Source organism: Akebia trifoliata, chromosome 6 (genome assembly GCF_017979445.1).
Source record: "Akebia trifoliata isolate Shusen 1 chromosome 6, ASM1797944v1, whole genome shotgun sequence".
Classification (NCBI taxonomy): domain Eukaryota; kingdom Viridiplantae; phylum Streptophyta; class Magnoliopsida; order Ranunculales; family Lardizabalaceae; genus Akebia; species Akebia trifoliata.
Genome location: NC_141380.1, coordinates 2,614,431 through 2,634,080, shown reverse-complemented (window position 1 = coordinate 2,634,080; position 19,650 = coordinate 2,614,431). Strand labels below are relative to the sequence as shown.

The window sequence follows — 19,650 nt, the reverse complement described above, 5'->3', positions numbered from 1 at the left end:
AACTACTTTATATAGACAGATATGAGAGAGAGAAAAGACGTGATGATGCATTTAATCTAGAAAACTCATGTTTCGACAGTAGAGATGTGTTGGTACTATTGATGTGATTCTATGTCTCTGTGAATTTGTAGCTTTCTCTTGTTCGTTTTAAGAGAAAGAGAGAGAGAGAGAGAGAGAGGGTAGGGGTTAGAAATTCTGAATAATTATGATATATTTAGGGATTGAAAAGGAAGGAAGGTTCCAAGGAGGAAAAGCTGGAGCTTTTCTTGTCAACCTTTTAAGGGTGGTCGACTTTTATTGCTCAATTTTCGTAAAATTTTGGCTCTGGGCGTTTGGAATGGAATTCCTTCGGATTAGGGAACAGTACATGTGTGAAGGAAAAATAATAAAAGATATGATATGGGAGGGGATCCTCTCTAGTACTTGTTTCATGTTGTACTTTTTTAACGGTTAAGATTGTGCCATGTGGAAAATAAAACAATATATGATCAAGTCTCTAAGATTAATGATTTAATTAGATCAGATTTGATAAATAAAAAAACATGAGAATTTGACATTTGTCATGATTGAGGTTTTGAAAATGGATGGTTACCGAACTTCCAAATTTTGAAAGATTACGATATGAGACGTTCTCTCAAATTTTGATTGATTCGTGTCCACATATACGATGACACGTGGTCTACTGAAAAGATCTGTCAACTTGCATTGATTGGGTGTAACTGAGTTTACTTGTGAGGCCTTTTAATTTCTTGATATAGTAAAAGAAGTCTTATCTAAGGATTTGGGTTTGGTTACACGAATCATGTTCCTTCATTCTACTCTATCGTCTCAGTGGAAGTATCTTGATATTTGTTTTAACTATCGTAATCCATGCTAGTTTGGATCTTCCTTTTGTTCTTTTAGAATATTCAACTTGAATATTTCTTTTAATTTTGAGTGTAATCTGCCTTCATTTAAATAATTAAATCATTTTAATTAATTTTCCCTTTAGTTTGGTGTACATAATTGTTTATTATAGCTTTCACTTTGTAGCTTCTACATTTATCCATCTTCAACTCCTTCAATTAACTTAACAGGGGTATTAGAATTTGGAAAAGAAGAAGACCAGAGTGAAAGAGGAGCTCGGTCCCTTGAGTATGACCTTGTTGGAGAAAAAGATATTGAGGTGTGATTTTCATACTCCCCCTCTACTATTTTAACATGCATGTACATAAAACCATTTATTTCCTCAGGATACACAATTGCACATAATTATGAAGATACACAATTATGTATCCCCGAGAAAAGATCTATAGTTCTATGCACATGCCAATAATACGTCAGGAGAGTAGAAGGCGAGTGTGTCAGAGGGGGGGGGGGTCAATTTATCATTATTTAAAGATATTTAAGAACATGTCTTATCTTGAGCAGGGTGCGATGGACAAAGGTGTCGCAATTGTCATTTTAGTTTAGAATTGTTTTAAAAATAATATCTAAATATCTAAATAACTTTTTTATGTTATCTAGCATAGTGACAAAGTCATGCTTCAAGAATAATTCGGTAAGAGAAAGCTTAAGAAAAAGTCAGGAAATTATCGGATAAATTTAAAAGTAAAAAAAACAATTATTTTAAATATAAAAAATATATATATTAAATAAAAAACAATAATACTTAAAAAAAAAAAAAAAAAGCTAAAAACAAGAATAATCTGTGATTTTTTTTAAAACATCGTTGTTAAATCACAATTAATCATGATTTTTGAAAAACCAAAGATTCTTTTTTTTAAACTTTGTGATTTAATCCTGATTTTTACAACTAATAGCAGGTTTTTGTCACTATGTTACTAGCACCATAATGACACATTTTCAATGATAATGGCTATCAGTGTCCAAAAGGGGTAATGGTCTTGGCCTCATTATTATTATCTTAAACAGTGATTTAGACATACCCCTCCACATTTTATGAATATTTGAGATACGTGTTTTCAAAGTAATGGCATCCTTAACCATGTTCTACTTTGGAAGATTAATGCAAAATGACCTGGACATCATCTTCGTCAATCTCTCGCAAAAAATCATCCATTTTCCCCCCTAAAATTCATCATCTTCACTTCTTAAGTGAGTTTTTCTCTCTCATCTTTAACCTGGAGATTCTCTTTCTTCAAAGCTTTAAGCACCAAACTCGAGTATTATTTCATATTCTCTCCAAAAATTGAAATAACTTCTTTCAAAATCGTATGTTTTCAATTTTGTTATAAATACAAAACGTCCAGTCCCGTTGGGCGTTAAGTTTTTGTATTTTTTTTTCTATGTCCAACACCATTAAGATACTACTTTTTTAGAAGATAAAGATCTCCCTCGTTTATAATGGGTTTACTTAAATTTTGGATAAAACATAGAAGAATAACTATAGCTCCCAATTGGATACAAAAAGTGCCCAACACAATTAACAAATATGAAAAATGTGATAGATTCCATTGATATTTTTCTTATCTTTTTATTTATTTATTTATTAATGGACTCTAAGATAATACAAAAGGGGAAATAAGGATGTGTTTACCTGATTTTACCTTTTTACACTACAAAGAAATATATTTTTTAAGAAATGTAATGGTCAAAATATCAAAGTCCCTTTTTTAAGTATTTGTTTGTCTGTTTGATTTACATGTTTTAAAAATAATTGTGTATTTTTGTTTTCTAAAAACAAATAATATTTGTAGAGGGTAAAATCGATATTCCATCAGGATCCTATATGTGTCTTGAGGAAGGTATGAGCTAGAAAGAAAAGAAGCAATTGCTAAAAGCAAGTGGTACTCAAAACAGGTCAGTAATCCAATCCTCACCAGTAGAAGGGCAGAGCAGAGAAAGAAGTCTATCCTACTAGGAGGGCAGAGTATGTCGGTATACTCAAATATCACAATGATCCAGGGGCATGATAAGGGAAATTACAGTTCGATTTAGGATCTATGTGATCATGGGATCTCCCATAATCAAATCCCGAATAAAAGGGAAACCCTCATCCTTGTGAGATGTTATATGTATTCAAAGGAGGACCAAGAGCTAATGATCTTTTTTTTTGTTCCCTTATATTTGAGCTAATTTTTGTTAATACTTTCTATAACTCTAACTTGAACATCAGAGGATTATTAGCAGGTACCACACCAATGCCATCATAGAGGAGCTAGGAGCACTTTTCTAGAGTAGCAAAGATGAGTAACTTGAAGTAAGACTCGAATTGATTACATGAAAGATGTAATATGTATCTTGAGAGTTGATTTGTGTATTTTAAATTAGATTTTATTTAGTTAAAAAATGTAAACTTATCCAAAAATAAAAAGTCACCTAAGGAATTTCTAGTGAATCATGATAGATTTGAATAGTCAATTGACAATCCCTAAATTAAGGGGGGGGTGATTGACTCATTCCACTAAGGCTTAGTTTTATATTTTATATTTATATAAGGAGAGCTACTATGTAAAAGAAGTGGGTGTTGGAGATGATGAAAAAAAGGTAAGAGGAGGTTAGTTATTGCAGATATTGTATTGGCTTCAAGAATAATGGAATGCCTTTTTGGAACTAGGGGACATAGTCCGATTTTAGGATGAACACCATGAACAAATCTTATGTTTGTCTTTTCTTCCTTTTCCCTTTTATTTGATTATTTTTTCGTATGATTTTTGATCGTTTGTGCGCATTAAGAACAATGAAGATTGATTGTTAGAGGTAAATCTCAAAGAATCGATATAATTTCGAGATTTTATCTCTACAATATTGAAACGTTTGTGTCTAAAAATATTATATTATTATCATTATTATTTAATTTTTAAGATTTCAAATAAAGTTAATTCTATCATTTAAATGATAAAATGAAAAAGAAGGATTTATAATCAAGTTAAAAATTAAGCTTTTGTGAGAGTTATTTCAACATTAGGGGACATATTGAAATAGTACTTGAATTGGGATCAACCCATCAAAGATTTATTTATTTTATGGAAAATTTTAGTGCTAAATTTCTAAGAAGAGTCGTGCTAAAGTGACCTCAAGATTAGACCTCATATTGCACATCTTAGCGTGAAAATGGATAAGAACATATTTTTCACTTGTATCTCGAGGAAAGAATCTTTGATTCCCATCATGTCAGGGTGTGCGATGTGAGGTCCAAATCTTGGGGTCACTTCAGCATTATTCTTCTAAGAATTAAAGGTTGGAAGTGTCAAAAAGTTTTGATAAGGGCATCCAAAAATGCCAACTCACCCGTTTTGGAGTCTACGAACCGTCTCAATATTGTGCCTAACTCTTGCTTTCTAGTAATTGGATTGAACCATCTGTTATTGATGGTTCATAGCAACTTGGGTTTGATTGAATTTTTAGTCAAATCAAATCAAATGGATTGAAACATTTATTATTGATGGACCATAGCAACTGGGTTTGATTGAATTTCAATTGTAACCAAATCAATGTATGAAAATTTTAAAACCATCTGATATTTAATCTTTTGTGTGTTCGACTAAGGATGAGCCAGACGTTTTCCATGGATTGAGAAACGATGAGTCATTTTTTGTCGTATTAAATTTTTTGACAAAGACTTCATGCTTTAGTCGTGACGCTACTAACACAATAATATTCAATTAGGCTCAATAGGTTTGTTAATTGGGTTTTATCCAAAGAAAGAAGTGTCAAGATCTTGATCTTTTGGATTTGCAAAATAGGATTAGGTTTATAATTTCCAAACTCTTTAAATTTGATTGGATTAGGGTTTTAATAATATCACATTTGATTTAGACTGAGATACGTGCTTCCTTTTCCATTCCAATACTTTATATCCCATTGACACATCAACTTTTACTCACGGTGCATCAATTATCGAATAAAATGAATGGTTAATGCGTTTTTTTTTTAAGAGATAGAGATCATCACTATCTTCTCTCTATCTTCTTTTTTATTTTTGTGAAACAAAATTATGGATTTCATAACCCCCCCCCCCCCCCTAAAAAAAAAAAAAATGCCATTGTGATAATTTGGTTTGAATCTTAGGAGAAGAATCTAAGGTTTTGGTCAAGAGAAAGAATTTTCAAATTTAGTAGGAATTTGTAGATTTTTATTTTAGGGTTTGTTTATTTGTTTTTTTTTTCTTCTTATTGTGGGTATCCCACCCTTTAGGTGAGACTAATCCCACGGTCACACGCACCACCCCCTCGGAAGGTCCTACGTGCAACTGATTGAGTCGAAGGTCAACCCGACCCTGGAGGGTGGCACCAAGGAATTCATAGTTTAGTGGGATTTTGTAGATTTATATTTTAGGGTTTGAATTTTTTTTCTTCTTATTGTGGGGTATTTCCCACCCTTCGGGTGAGACTAATCCCACGGTCACACACCACCCCCTCAAAAGTCTTACGTGCAATTGAATGAGTCAAGGGTCAACTTGACTTTGGAGGGTGGCCCCAAAGAATTCCTAACTTAATGGGATTTTGTAGATTTTTATTTTATGGTTTGGGTTTAATTAAAAAGCCTCTTAATTTAGTGGGGATATGTAGATTTTTGTTTCAACTTACTTGAAGCCTGTCAAATCTAGAGTCTTTGACATCCATCTAAATGTCTAAAAGTTTGATGCTTTTGGTTGAAGGTAGCATGGATATTCTTACTATTTTGTAGTTGAGTATGGAAAAGATTGATGTTCAAGGTCTTGCTAAAAACCAAGTAGACCAAGAAGACACAAAGAATTTCAGAGACAAAAAAGAAAAGAAAAAGGACTAAATCAGAAATGGAAGATTTACAGGCAAGAAAGCTAAAGATTGTCTAAGATAGGGCATGCATTATAAGTAAAAGATGGTGTGTTATACATATTTGTGTGTCAACAAAAGTTGGTGTGGCAATATAAGTTTTGTATGTCTATTAAGGCATTCAAATTCATCTACTCGTAATAATATAAATAAAATAATATTTTTTATATAAAAATTCTCTTGATAAATAACAAAATTAACAACAACAAGAGCCAAAAAGCTTGAGACAACTTGACCTAGGCACGACGACATGATTGACAAATAAGGCAATTGCCTAAGGCCCCATGAGATTAAGGTCCCTTAAAAAAAATTGTAAGGATGTCCATGATGTTATAAGTCTCAAAAAAAAAAAAAAAAAAAAATCATAAGCCAAAGAACTTGAGACAACTTGACCTAGGCACAACGACATGACTGGCAAATAAGGCAATTGCCTAAGGCCCCATGAGAGTAAGGTCTCTTAAAAAAAATTGTAAGGATGTCCATGATGTTTAATAAGTCTCAAAAAAAAAAAAAAAAAATCATAAAAATCCATTAAAACACCCCCCCCCCCCCCCAAAAAAAAAAAAAATTAAAGAGGAGAAAATGATCACAACCATTGAAATTACCTACCCCCCATTTTTTTAATATTCACCACGTTAGAACTAGAATTAAAAAAATTCTTAAAGTAACATCTATGATCTCTCATTTATTCTCTTATATATATATATATAAAAGAGATAGACATTAGATTTAAAGCATCGAAGTACAAAGATGACATTCTTATAAAGATAAGTTTAAGATTTGGATTTATTATAAATTATTTCAATTGATCTTTTTTTATTCATCATCGTTTTTTAATTTCTTTCTTCTCATTTGAACCTCTTGTGATCATTTTTTTTTGTCAACTTAGATTTGAATACTTAAAGGAAGATTTTTGTTTTTTAATCTTATTTTGGATTTAGTTTTGATTTTAGTTAATGTTTTTGATTAAATCTTCATTTATTTTTTTATTGCATGCAATGTCAATAAACTTCTTATCCTTCTATTAGTTTGACAAGAAACTTTTATTTTATTTTATTATTATTATTATTATTTTAAAGAGAATTGTTGGGTTGACAATTTGTTTTTTCTCCATTTAATGAAATTTGGATATTAGGATAACCACTCGGCGATTATTTATTGGTGGTATTGAACCAAACCAATGTTAGTGATTTTGTGTCTGGATAAAAGTATATAATGATGAATAATTCTCTCAATTTATTATCAGTATTTGATATTAATTTGATTATTTAATATTAATTGATTAATTTTTATTTTTATTGGTGTGGGAGGCTTAAAGTGTGAGAAAGATATTAAACATGGGCGTTTGGTGTAATAAAAGTTCAAAAGGGTTGAACTTTAGCGTTCATGCTTTTGTTCCTGCACTGGCTCTATATTTCTAGTAACTAACATCCAATTAAGAAGATTATAGCCACAAGAGGTATGTCATCAGTTTCAAAACATATAGGTATCTCTGAGTGCTAATTTTTCTAAATAGAAAGTCTTTACTCGGTTAATACTCGACTGACGTGGCACAGACACGGAATCATACATCTTTTTCCTCAGGATACACAATTACAATATTTTATGAAGATGTGAAGATGAGAATCCCAAAGAATAAGATCTATGGTTCTGTGTCGTGCCATTTCTACCGAGTGAAGACTTTCTAGTTCAAAAATCATTATTCCTCTAATATATAATGTTTTCTAGGATAAATTGAATTGTGCTGGGATGACATTGGATTTACTGCAATTTTTACGTTTCTGACATGGAGATGTGCAAATAATCATAGATGTTGTTTCCTCGCGATACTAGGAAATACATGTACAAAATTATGTGCCCACCTCCACCTAAGAAATGTAAAATTCATGTAAATCTAATGTCACTCAAGCATTAGTGGGATAAATTTGGACAATAGGATTTTGTGTGCGTGTGTTTATTTATTTTTATTTTTTTAATAAGTATTGATACCGACCAATGTTTTATTTGGTAAAATAACTCACCTACTTTAACTGCCAATCTAACAAATACCTTTGACTTTTTCCCACCTAAGTTGGTTCTTACTTTGGACCGGATTTTCATTGTAATGGGCCCATTACCCATGAACCTTTGTCCTGGATTAGACAAAATATCAAGATTGGCAATTTGACTGAGTTTTTTCAATACGAGCTTGGATAAGGGCCCATTGATGGATTAAGCCCAAAGTACAAATTGCTCAAATACAGTTATTACAGCTGTGTCTGTCATGGTTTTTAAACTCGTCCGAGACCGAGAGGTATCGCCCGAGTTAACTTGGTATCAGAGCTGAATGAGACCAACTCACAAAGTCATTTTTTTAATCGAGATTTATGAGTCACAGTTCAATTTATTGATTTGTCTCACGAGACGTCTCAAACGTATCGAAAACTCGTCCGAGACGAGATGAAATACCGAGTTTAAAAACCATGGTGTCTGTTGATGGTGGGTAGGATGCGGGTTGGATCCAGGATTATCTGATAATAACCGTCTTGGATCTAAATTTGATCCAATAATTATTGGATTAGGTCCTGATAAGATCCCTGTTCTTAGTGGATGTCAATGCTTTGATCCAAATTCGGTCTAATAACGATCGGAACCATCGTTTTAAATCTCGTTCGAGACCGTGATGACTCATCTGAGTTGTCTCGGTACCTTCCACCAACGAGACAAGTTGACAAGTCGTCTCAAAGACATGATTTATTCTTAATTATAAGGCATTTTTTAAAATTTCGTTCGGGATGACTCGATCTCGTTCATGGATCAGATGAGATGTCAAAATGAGTTTTAAAACCATGATTGGAATGGGGAACTCATCCCATAGGTTATCCAATCGGATCTCTATTGGAATAAATTCTAATCAGAATCCAAATGCCCGATCTAGACCCGAAACAATCATATTGAAATGGTTCGGATTTTGAGTATAATTTGATCCATTGAATTTACTAATTACGTGTTAGGAATTATGATTCACCAATCATTATGCCTTTTCGTGTGGAGGTCCATCAAGGTTGGGTCAAACAATCAGGCATTTTGGTGGGCTAGATCCGAACTACTTCTAGAGTCCAATAATGTTGGAGTTCGACATCAAATATCGAACGGTTGAGATGATAAGCTAAGTGAAAGCGAACGGAGCGTAACCTACACGGAGAGATTCTCGAATTCATCGAGTGTACACGTGTCGAGAGAGATTTACACGTGCGAAGGTAGAGATGACAAGCGACTCCAAACCCCAACGGCCTCACCGAAAATCGCTGGCTCATTAATAAACAAAGGTGTCTCACAGCCAGCACGAGTTTGATGCGGCCTCCTAACACAAGAAGTTATAAGAAGCATCGAGAGATGGACACGTCAAGAGAGTTACAAATTTACTACGTCCATATCAAAACATCCAAAACCTTGATTTTTAATGCTTATTTTCATTTTTCTTACAAACTTGTGATGTATCTCTACAATAGAATTCCACTTGATTGGTGACTTTTAATTAATTAATTAATCATAAAATTTGATAATTTTATTAGAGAGTAGTTACTGATACCTAACTTTTACTTAGTATACCTTATTAAAAAAAGTCAATGACTAAAAATAAGTAAAAATTGGGGTGTCAATATAATCTTTCTCTCTTATTTAGATACATAGGTTTAAGATTTTATATGATCCTAATTGTAAATAATTATTGAAATTGTAAAATATTTTGATACTGCCTTTGGATTCCTTAACGTGGCATGAGTTAGAATCATAGATCTTTTTCTATGGGATACACAATGCCATGTAAGGGGACGTATGCAGAGAGAGCGTAAAAAGTCATTATTCTAACTTGAAAAAATTTCTATAGTGTATCAATGACGGATAAATAATATAGAAAATTGAGGTGTAATAAATAAAAGTTGGAGTGTCAATAACAGTGGTCTTTTATTAATTGGATCTACTCGATATAGTAAATCAGCTCCTCCAATAAGGTGTCAGTATCTGCTCACTTTCGTATCGTTTTTTGATACGAGGAGTATATATCCAATTCCTTTTCCCTGCTTAAGGAGTATCGAAATTTTTTGATCTCTTTCGAGAGCTCTCTACCTGAAAATAAGAAAAAACAATTGACGATCAGTTCGATGTTCCAAACCCATTCCCTACATAATAATCTTCTATTGTTGCTCTTGTGTTCTCCATTGTAGGGTTTTCTCTTCTTTCTCCTCTCTTCTTCATCTTTCTCTGTTTTTTTAGGATTCAAATCCTTCTCTCCCTCATTATCTTCACCATTACCGGATCCGACCTTTTCTGCTTTGTTCCCAGACATCTGAAGCAGATTTTTTACTGATTTTTCTGGTATTTTTTTAGTTCTTTGGTTTGATTACAAGAATTTTTTGTTTCTTTCGTAGTTTTTGATGTTTGTGTTTGTTTCGAAGCAATATTGATCTGATTCTGGTGTTTTTATTTATTCGACATGTAGTTTATATTTCAATAATTTCGAGCTGTTTTATTTGTTTTTGCTTAATTTGATTTCTCTGACCTTATTCAGGTTTTGGGGGAAAATTACAGTGAGATTAGAAATCTAATTGGGTTGATTTGTCAGGAGATTTAGAGCTTGGTAATGGCTTCCATACCTCAATCTCCAGTTACATTTTCTGTTTCTTCGGCTTCGGATCTTTTCCGAAGCTCATGCAATGGTGTCAATGGCGTTCCTTTAAGGGCCCTAGGGAGGGCACGATTGGGTTCCATTAAGAGGGATTTCACCATAGTTGCGAAGATCAGGAAAGGGAAGAAGCACGAGTACCCATGGCCTGATGAAGCGGATCCGAATGTTAAAGGAGGTGTTCTTAGTCATCTCTCACATTTCAAGCCTTTGAAGGAGAAGCCGAAACCGGTTACTTTGGAATTCGAGAGACCACTTATGGATCTGGAGAAGAAGATTATAGATGTAAGCAATCCCTAAGCTTGCTTCAAATACAGGTTGAATTTTTAATTGAGGTTGTGTAACAGTTTGATTCTGAATTCAAAGTTTCTTGCATGCAGGTACGAAAGATGGCAAATGAAACTGGTCTGGATTTCAGTGATCAGATCATCTCATTGGAGAATAAGTATCATCAGGTATAGATTTCTTTCGCCCTCGTAAAATTAAGCTTTTATCTTCATATATGATAAATTTATGTGGGGTTTGCAGAATCTTGAATCATAGTTCTGAAATATGCATGGTTTTCTATATTATATCGGAAGCTCATTCAATTATTAAGCATGTGTAGAAATGGATTCCCATACCAATTGGCACAAAATCTATGCAATAATCGACGAAATTTGTGAAAGAAAGTTACCGTGGAAGGACACATAAATGCAGATATTTTGCCTTTTTTTCCCCCAGTAATTTACTCGATTTCCAAATTTTGCATTTAAGAGTTATCTGAATAGATTGGATTGGAAAAACCTCAAAATAGTTTATGGATAAAACTGCCTAATTTGTTGTCATGAGGTAAACTTTAATGTATTCTTTACCGAAGTTGGTAACGAAAAATGTAGGTGTGCTAGCAATTGTACTTCGTTCAAGTTTTCAGACAAATAAATTTATTGAACATTGCATTACTAATCTTAATCCAACTTGTACTAGCTCCTATAGAATTCAGCCATTTTAGATCTAAGTCTGTTATACTTAGTGGTACTTGTATGCATCCAGCTTTGTTTTTCCGCGCCCCCCCCCCCCCCCCACCTTTTTACAAGGTGACATCTTATCTTGGATTGGTGGGAATGTTCATCCATTCTGCTTTAGTTGTTCCATTGTGAATCTCTTGGCAAAATGGTTTCTTGCTGGGAATGCTTCTGACAGTTGTAATGTTGATTTCAGGCTCTAAAGGATCTATATACACATCTTACTCCAATACAACGTGTGAATATTGCTCGGCATCCTAACAGGCCTACATTTCTTGACCATATATTTAATATTACTGAGAAGGTCTGTTAGTTTCCCATGGGCATGTTGAATTCCAATTATTTTTATCTACATTTCATTCAATTATATGGTATTTTTTTGATGTATCGTGAAAAATTATCTCATACCATTTCTTTGGTTTTCTTTTGTCCAGTGGATAGAGCTTCATGGTGATCGAGCAGGTTATGATGACCCTGCCATTGTTACTGGTCTTGGAAGCATAGATGGTAGAAGTTACATGTTCATGGGTCATCAAAAAGGCAGAAATACAAAGGAGAACATTCAACGTAATTTTGGAATGCCTACTCCACATGGGTATGTCCTTTTGGGTGATGGAATTATGCTTTAAGATATACATAAGAATATGTTGAAAGAATTCTTCTGTTTTTCTGTTGCATTTAACATTCTAATGGAACGTAGAATGAAAGCCATCAATTTTATTGTGAGAATCTTTGAAATACTTAATGCTCAAGTCCTTGATGATCAATCTAAGAATTTAAGGAAAGAAATCTGATGTTCACACAGTTACCGGAAAGCCCTACGTATGATGTATTATGCGGATCTACATGGATTTCCTATAGTCACTTTCATCGATACACCGGGGGCTTTTGCTGACCTCAAATCAGAGGAACTAGGCCAAGTATGGACTTGATTTTATTTGTAAGAAATCTCATTCATTAAAATTGGCTCAACTAAATTGTTTACTTTAATGCATTCAGGGTGAGTCCATAGCCCACAATTTGAGGACTATGTTTGGTCTGAAGGTTCCAATTGTTTCTATCGTTATTGGAGAAGGTGGTTCTGGTGGTGCTCTTGCCATTGGATGTGCTAATAAATTACTAATGCTTGAAAATGCGGTTTTCTATGTTGCCAGGTGATTTCGGTATTCTTTATTTAGTCTTTGCTTTGGTAGCACCTCTACTTAATAATGTGAAATCATCATCTGGTTTGTGCTACGTAGCTTTTTTTTTATTTTTAGATCTTTTGCATGCCAACAAGGTGATCAAATATGTTAAAAATACAAACTTTATCTTGGTTTCAACATATGATTACCGTGATATTTTGATTGTTTTCTGGGTTGAATCAACTTGATCAGTATAACAAAAAATCAATGATATCCTGCTTTTTCAGCAGAATAGATTTATCTTCTAGCATTTTCTCCCTTGGTTCACTCGTTATAGTGCATTTAATTACTTTGTTTACCACAACTTTCCTTTCCCCTTTTTATTAATTTTTTTTTTCCTTTTTATATGGTCATTTACTTCTTTCATCAACCCAGATATGTTAGTGAGCCAAGGATTGTATTTGTGTTCTTGTTTTTCACAGAACTCGACTGGGCTATTATACTTTACATGTTATTTATAAGATATTTTAACAGGTGCTTCTTAGGCACTGATAGCACCTATCCAGGCCTATCCTCATATTATATGACACTTATGCATGTTCTTATGAGAATAATAATGATTGCAATCAGCGCTTATACGTATAAAATTAAAGGTTCGGTACTTGAGAGGGTGATTAAAGATTTTTCCAGACTTGCATGAATGAGAGAGAAAGCTGGGACATAGACCATGTTAAACACAAAGGACGTTGATCAGAGCGCCTAGGTGAGGGACAAGGAGATCAAGGAAAAGCTGTAGGAACTCTTTTTAAGGATTTCTAAATCTAAATTAGACCAGTGTGGTTAAGTTTTCTCTTGGCTTGGACTGCTAGCACCTAAAACAAGATAGGCAGTCCCTGATTAGGGTTTGGAGTGCCAGTTACTTTACATACTGCCTGACTTGTCAATTTCTCAGTTGCCTAGTTTGGGAGGGGCTTTATATTAGTCTGCTGTGGACTTTGACTTCAAGTGCTTCATTCTTACTATTAGTATGATATAATATCAATTGGGTAGTGTGAACCTATTTCATCTGGTCCTAATCAGTAAGTTTTTTTAGTTAATTGGCTTTTATCTCTGCAAGTCTGCTCTTGAGCTATCTTCTTGTCATTATGTCATTTAAATATTTGCATATGATTGTCATCCAATTTTTTTCCTCATTATATTTTTATGCTACAGCCCAGAAGCCTGTGCAGCGATCTTATGGAAGACTGCCAAAGCTTCTCCAAAGGTATAAATTAATCATGAAACCCTTGAGGTTATCCATATAAGCCTAATTTTCATTTTTCATGGACATTTGAGATTCCTCATCTTTGCAGGCAGCTGAGAAGTTGAGGATTACTGCTCCAGAGTTGTGTAAGCTGAAAGTTGCTGATGGCATCATCCCTGTATTGTTCTTCTCCACTTTAAGCTCTTCTGTAGTGACATATTTGTTTGTTTTTTTCCCCTTTATTTGTTCATAATAATCTCCCAAGTTTGATGCAATGCACCTTCTTCTTCAAAGGAATATTTAATGAATAATCATGTCTGTTTGCTAAATTACCTATCTAGGCATTGGGTATAGTTTCACTGTACGTTTATGGTTTGAAAAATCCTAAAGCTTTTGGGACTCTGATGAGAGCTAGAAATATATGGACCATTTCTACTCACACTCGCCTTTCCTAGGAAATCTTCTTGTTATAGTGTTTTTACCCTTAAGGAATTTCTGCCCTTTAACAGGAACCCTTGGGCGGTGCACATGCTGATCCATCTTGGGCATCTCAACAAATAAAAAAAGCCATCGTTGAAGCAATGGATGTAAGCATCAGTTATAATAAAATTTGTATGCAAATAATTTTTTTTTTTTTTTTTCATTGAATTGTGGTCTGAAATCTCTTATCTTTTACAGGAACTCCAGAAGATGGACACTCCACAGTTACTGCGGCATCGGTTTCTCAAGTTCCGTCATCTAGGTGGGTTTCAAGAAGGACTTCCAGTAGATCCAGTAAGGAAAATCAACATGAAAAGGAAAGATGAACCGGTTGTTCAAAAGGGGGAGATTAGCAAAACACCAGACCTTGAATTGGAGGATGAGGTCGAAAAGCTCAAACTGAAAATTTTGGAAGCCAGGGAATCGTCATCTTCCAAGCCTCCAGAGTTGGGTCTTAATGAGATGCTAGAGAAATTGAGAAGGGAGGTTGATCTGGAATTTTCTGAGGCTGTTGAAGCAATGGGCTTAAAGGGCAAGCTTGAGATGCTACGGGATGAATTTGCTAAAGCAAAGAGTTCATCTGACCAACTTATGAATCCAGGCCTAAAAGACAAGATTGAGAAACTTACACAGGAGTTCAACCTTGGTCTCTCAGAGGCTCCAAATTACGCAAGCTTGAATAATAAGCTTGACATGCTTAAGGAAATATCTAAAGCCAAGAAACTCTCGGAGCAGAATGATAAAGCAATGACACTGAGACAGGAAATAAATAAGAGATTCAAAGAAGTCATGGATCGGTCTGATATAAAGGAGAAGATCGATGCACTTAAGGCTGATATTGCTAGTGCTGAGGTGTCCACAGATGGAGATCTTGATCATGAACTGAAGGAGAAGATGGTGAAGGTGAAGAAGGAGATAGAGTTGGAATTGGTTGATGTGCTCAAGTCCTTGAATTTGGAGGTTGAACTAGTAGCAAAGGACTTCAGCGAGCAGACCTTATTACCTGATTTCAAGGTGAAGATTGATGAACTTAGTGAGGAAATTTTTGAGGGAATAGAAGATGTTATCAACTCAACAGATCTTAAGAACAAGATAGAGCTACTTAAGTTGGAGTTGGTGAAGGCGGGAAAGACGCCTGACCTCGAATTAAAAAATAAGATTGAGGCTTTGAAGCAGGAGATCAAGCAGAGCCTTGCAGAATCTCTGAGTTCCTCGGAATTGATTGAGAAGCACGAGAAGCTGAAAGTGGAGATTGCACAAGTCATGGAATCTTCTGGAGCAGTAGATAGAAGTTTGAACCCGGAGGCTCTGAAAGAAGATGGTTCGAACTCTGATGGTGATGGGTCGACAAGAGTAGAGATTAATTTAGGTGCAACCCAAAGCCACCGCTTTGGTTAATGTGAGTTCATTGATCCCCTCGTTTATAAGTTTTTCCCAACAAACTTACTCATCTTTTTGTTTATGATTCTCCTTTGTAAATGAAGTCTCTTTTATCATTTATATGATGCAGGCAAAGATGGTTCAGCAAGAAACAAGGTTGGTAATTCAGTAACATTAGTCTTCTTCCAACAGCACAATTTAACCTCTCCGCTGTATCACAAAAATTCAGTTTTCTTTGTCTTCTCCTGCCAAATCAGAAAGAATCATCATCAACAGGCACAAGAGAAAGTGGTAGGCAGTATCATCTCTGATTTTCAATTAGTTTTTTTTTTTTTTTTTTCAAGTTAGTTTCTTTATCACATTTTGGCAGCTTTGGTGTTTGAGTTTTATTGATAGACAATAAACTCTGTATAGTTTTTGAGTGTTTGAGGAAAGCTGAATAACAAGCTTTTATAAGAGCTATGTAGGAGAAATAGAGGTAGCTCTCATATGTTCTTGTGGATTCTATTTAGATATGGTATTTTCTTTTATGAACTCAATGATCCTTGGACACAATTGGGGATTTGAGATATAAATTAATGTTGTGTTCTTGTTTAACATCACCTTAGCTGAAACTTGGAGTTGGACTTCAGAATTCATGGAGAAATTTCACGAGACTTGAAACTTCTCTGATTTCATTGTTCAAAATTTCCACCCAGAATTGTTTCTGGAAGGAACTTGATACTGAAACACCTGTCGAACATGGGATTTGTAGGACTATGAGACTATAAGCTTAGGTTGAGGGAGGAAGATGTTCTTGTGTGATGTCCACTGAACAGTAAGTAAGCCCATGCCCATTCTTCAACCTAAGGGTATGTTTGATTGCATGGAAAGTCACTTTCCATGGAATTTGAAATCCAGGGAAATTAGTTGTGGAATAGGTAGGGTTGGAAAATCAAAATTCCATTGTTTGGATTTCACATGAATAAAATCATGGAAAAATATGAGAAAAAAGAAGAGGAGAAGGAGGAAGAAGATGATAGGAGGGGGGAAGAAAAAGAAGGGGGAGAAGAAGAAGAAGGGACAAGGGGGGGGGGGGGGGGGGGGAGGATGTGGCGACAACGGTGGCGGTCACAACGGCGACGACGGTGGCGGCCACGATGGCGATGACGAGGTTAGTGTAATGGTGATGGTGGTGGTGATAGTGGTGGTGGTGGTAGGGAAGAATTGGTGATGGAAAATATGGGTGGATTTCATTTTCCCACCCATATGGGTGGGAAAGTGAAATCCATGATTTAGTGGACTTTTTGAATGGGGTGGAAAATGAATTCCATTTTCATGTGCAATCAAACACTTGAAAAATGTCATTTTCCATGGAAATTGATTTTCCACCCTATTTTCCATGTGCAATCAAACATACCCTAATTGTCTTCTGCAATAATGTTAGATCCAGAAAACTCTGGGTCCTGTTTGGCCGCCAACTATTTGGCCAACGCATCATATATGGGTTGGAAGTTTCGGGATGTGCCAAGATCATTCTCACCAAAAATCAGCACATTCCAAAATTTCTAATCCCATCAAAAGTGGTTTACAAAGAAATGGACGGTCCACGATTCTTCAACTTGTAAACTGGGGTTAGAAATTTCGGTAAGAGTTGATTTTTGGTGAAGAAGATGGTCTGGATCCTCACCAAAACTTTTAACCCATATAGGACAAAACACGTAAAACACCTTCATCAAATAATTGGCTACCGAACAGAACCTTCATATTTCATGCCTATATGCATTATGAGAATTGAAAACCTTTTCTTCCTCACTTTTAGTTTTAGCTCCAGTGAAGTTCACTTGATTGTTTGAGGTTTTGTCCCCTGCTACAGCCATTGGCCGAAATTGACAGACTAGTAATCAATGATTCAAATATTCTCTTAGTGCAGCTATTTGTCTTTCTCCTACCCATACCTTGAGCCCGATTAGGTCCAGACAACAAAGTAATGCAAACGAACAGCAGGCAAACTATTTCAATTGGAATGAATAAGTAGTTTGATCCAAGAGTTAGGTAATAAGACTCAGATCAAACAAGCATATCGTTGAGACGTAGTCACAGAAAACAATTGCTCTGTGCAGGACAAATGTACCATAGTAATCGCTCTGTGGCATTGGATTATGTTTTTGGATGCCATAATGTGTGCTCATGACCTGGTAGGCTAGCCTAACTCTTCAGGAATAGTAACCGATTCAATATATCCATGGAGTTATTTAAGTAATTCACTCATCTTATTTCTAGTACATTTTTCTTATATTCCTAAAGCCTAGAAAGACCCTCACAAATTGCGGATACTACTTTCTTAAGAGTTAATTGGATTGAAGTTACAGCGTCATCATTGACTGAAATCAAAATATGTGCGAGATTCGGGTCAAAATTGTTGGAATTCTCAAAATGACACATTCTTGAAGAGTCGTATATTCTTCTTGCTGATCAAAGACGATACAATATCAAGTAAGCCCGTTATTTGATGCCACCTAAATATGTTTGCAAGTGAAATTATTGTTTCTTCAGCATTATTGCATCTCTTTTCAAACAATTGTTGAGTGGTCCCGTCTTTTGGTCAGCCCTCAAGTCCCTGAACAAATGAAATCTCATTTTTATAATAGACTAATTCGTTGACATAATGCCGGGCCATTTTTTATTAGCATAATGACATCGAACTCTCATTGCAGTCGATGCAACTGAATCAACTTTTTTTTTTTTGTATCAACTATTAAGAATTGTTTTCCCCTAATTAAGCAATAAAAGAATTATATCCATCTTAAACATGATCGTTCTTAAGTGGTGAAGCCATATTCAAACAGATAACCCACGTAATAGAGGGTCCAAGCATGGTTTATAGGGCCATCAATGGATCAGATCATATTAGAAAATCCAATCTATTATAATGGATATGGGTTTATCAAATCTGGTTTTAAATCAATCACGTCTCAATCCGATGAGGATACGATTTGTGACAATATCCAAATGATGTATGTTTATATTATATATTTTATTTAGACATAATGTATTGTACATTTATCAAATCGAATCGTCACATATTAAGACCATTTAAAAAATATTGAGTTTTGCGATCGGATCTACAACAACGGATTATATCTAATCAAGTCCAAAGCTTAAAATGATAGATCCAATTGGGTTCGACAATAAGAAACTTCTTATTGGTACTAATCGAACCTGAAACTGATCCATTTACAGCCCTAATTGATATCGTTATTGTTTATCCGTCTCACTCATATCCACTCTCTATTTTTTATAATAAAAAGCAAAGTACATTATTATAGTTACAGTGTTTTAGTCCCACATCGAAGAAAAATAAGAGTAGAAAAGGAAATATGGTGTTTAAATATGAATTGAAATTGAACATTGAACCATACTTACCTGGACGGGGTCAATGGATGATCAAGAAGGTCCATGGCCTAGGTTAGCAACCTCCATTGCACGTGGGAGGGGTGCTCGCCTAAGATCTCCCCAAGTGGGAGAGTCTACGTCATAATTTGTGATAGCTGGGGTACACGTTCGCACGGCCGCCTACTAAAATATCTTGAATTAATGTTTGTGAAATAGTTTTTAAAATCTAGGGATTAGGAAGTTTTTAGTAATTTAAATTAGTTTTTCTAAACTAATCAAATTTGGTTAATTAAAGGTAATTTCCTAGTAAATTAATGAATAATGAGGGACATTCTACAACACCAATTATTACCCAAATGCATATGTAAGTGCGTACTGATTGTATAATCTTTACATTTAAAAAAGATTTATTTGAAAAATATACATTTTACTATTAAAAATAATTAATTTTACATTTTGTTGAACCCAGTTGGGGATCGGGGGGAAGGTAAGGCTTAATCGATTTAGACCCAAGAGAGGTGAGGTAGTATAGATTTGGTCTTAGGGTTAGGGATCAACCAAGCGTAGTTCGGACTCATCCATTGACAACTCTAGTTATTATGTTGCAACAACAACACGTGTT

At 34.7% G+C, this 19,650-nt stretch overlaps 1 protein-coding gene and 1 non-coding gene across 3 annotated transcripts; both read left to right on the top strand.

Annotated features, from left to right (window-relative positions):
* Positions 1 to 9,850: 9,850 nt before the first annotated feature.
* CAC3 (acetyl Co-enzyme a carboxylase carboxyltransferase alpha subunit) lies at positions 9,851 to 16,255 on the top strand. Of its 2 annotated transcripts, none has more exons than XM_086444983.1 (12): positions 9,851 to 10,115; positions 10,363 to 10,707; positions 10,803 to 10,877; positions 11,623 to 11,730; positions 11,861 to 12,021; positions 12,232 to 12,346; positions 12,426 to 12,580; positions 13,763 to 13,814; positions 13,903 to 13,971; positions 14,303 to 14,380; positions 14,472 to 15,672; positions 15,784 to 16,255. In XM_086444983.1, the coding sequence occupies exons 2-11, from the start codon at positions 10,381 to 10,383 to the stop codon at positions 15,669 to 15,671; spliced, it is 2,340 nt and encodes a 779-aa protein (XP_086301109.1). In that variant the 5' UTR covers positions 9,851 to 10,115; positions 10,363 to 10,380; the 3' UTR covers position 15,672; positions 15,784 to 16,255. The 2 variants fall into 2 exon arrangements, with proteins under 2 accessions (XP_086301109.1, XP_086301107.1); XM_086444981.1 differs by having other exon boundaries at positions 10,309 to 10,707.
* Positions 16,256 to 19,050: 2,795 nt separating this feature from the next.
* LOC147399569 (U1 spliceosomal RNA) lies at positions 19,051 to 19,211 on the top strand. Its single transcript, XR_015179563.1, has one exon. It is a non-coding gene; the product is annotated as a U1 spliceosomal RNA (small nuclear RNA).
* The last annotated feature ends 439 nt before the right edge of the window (positions 19,212 to 19,650 follow it).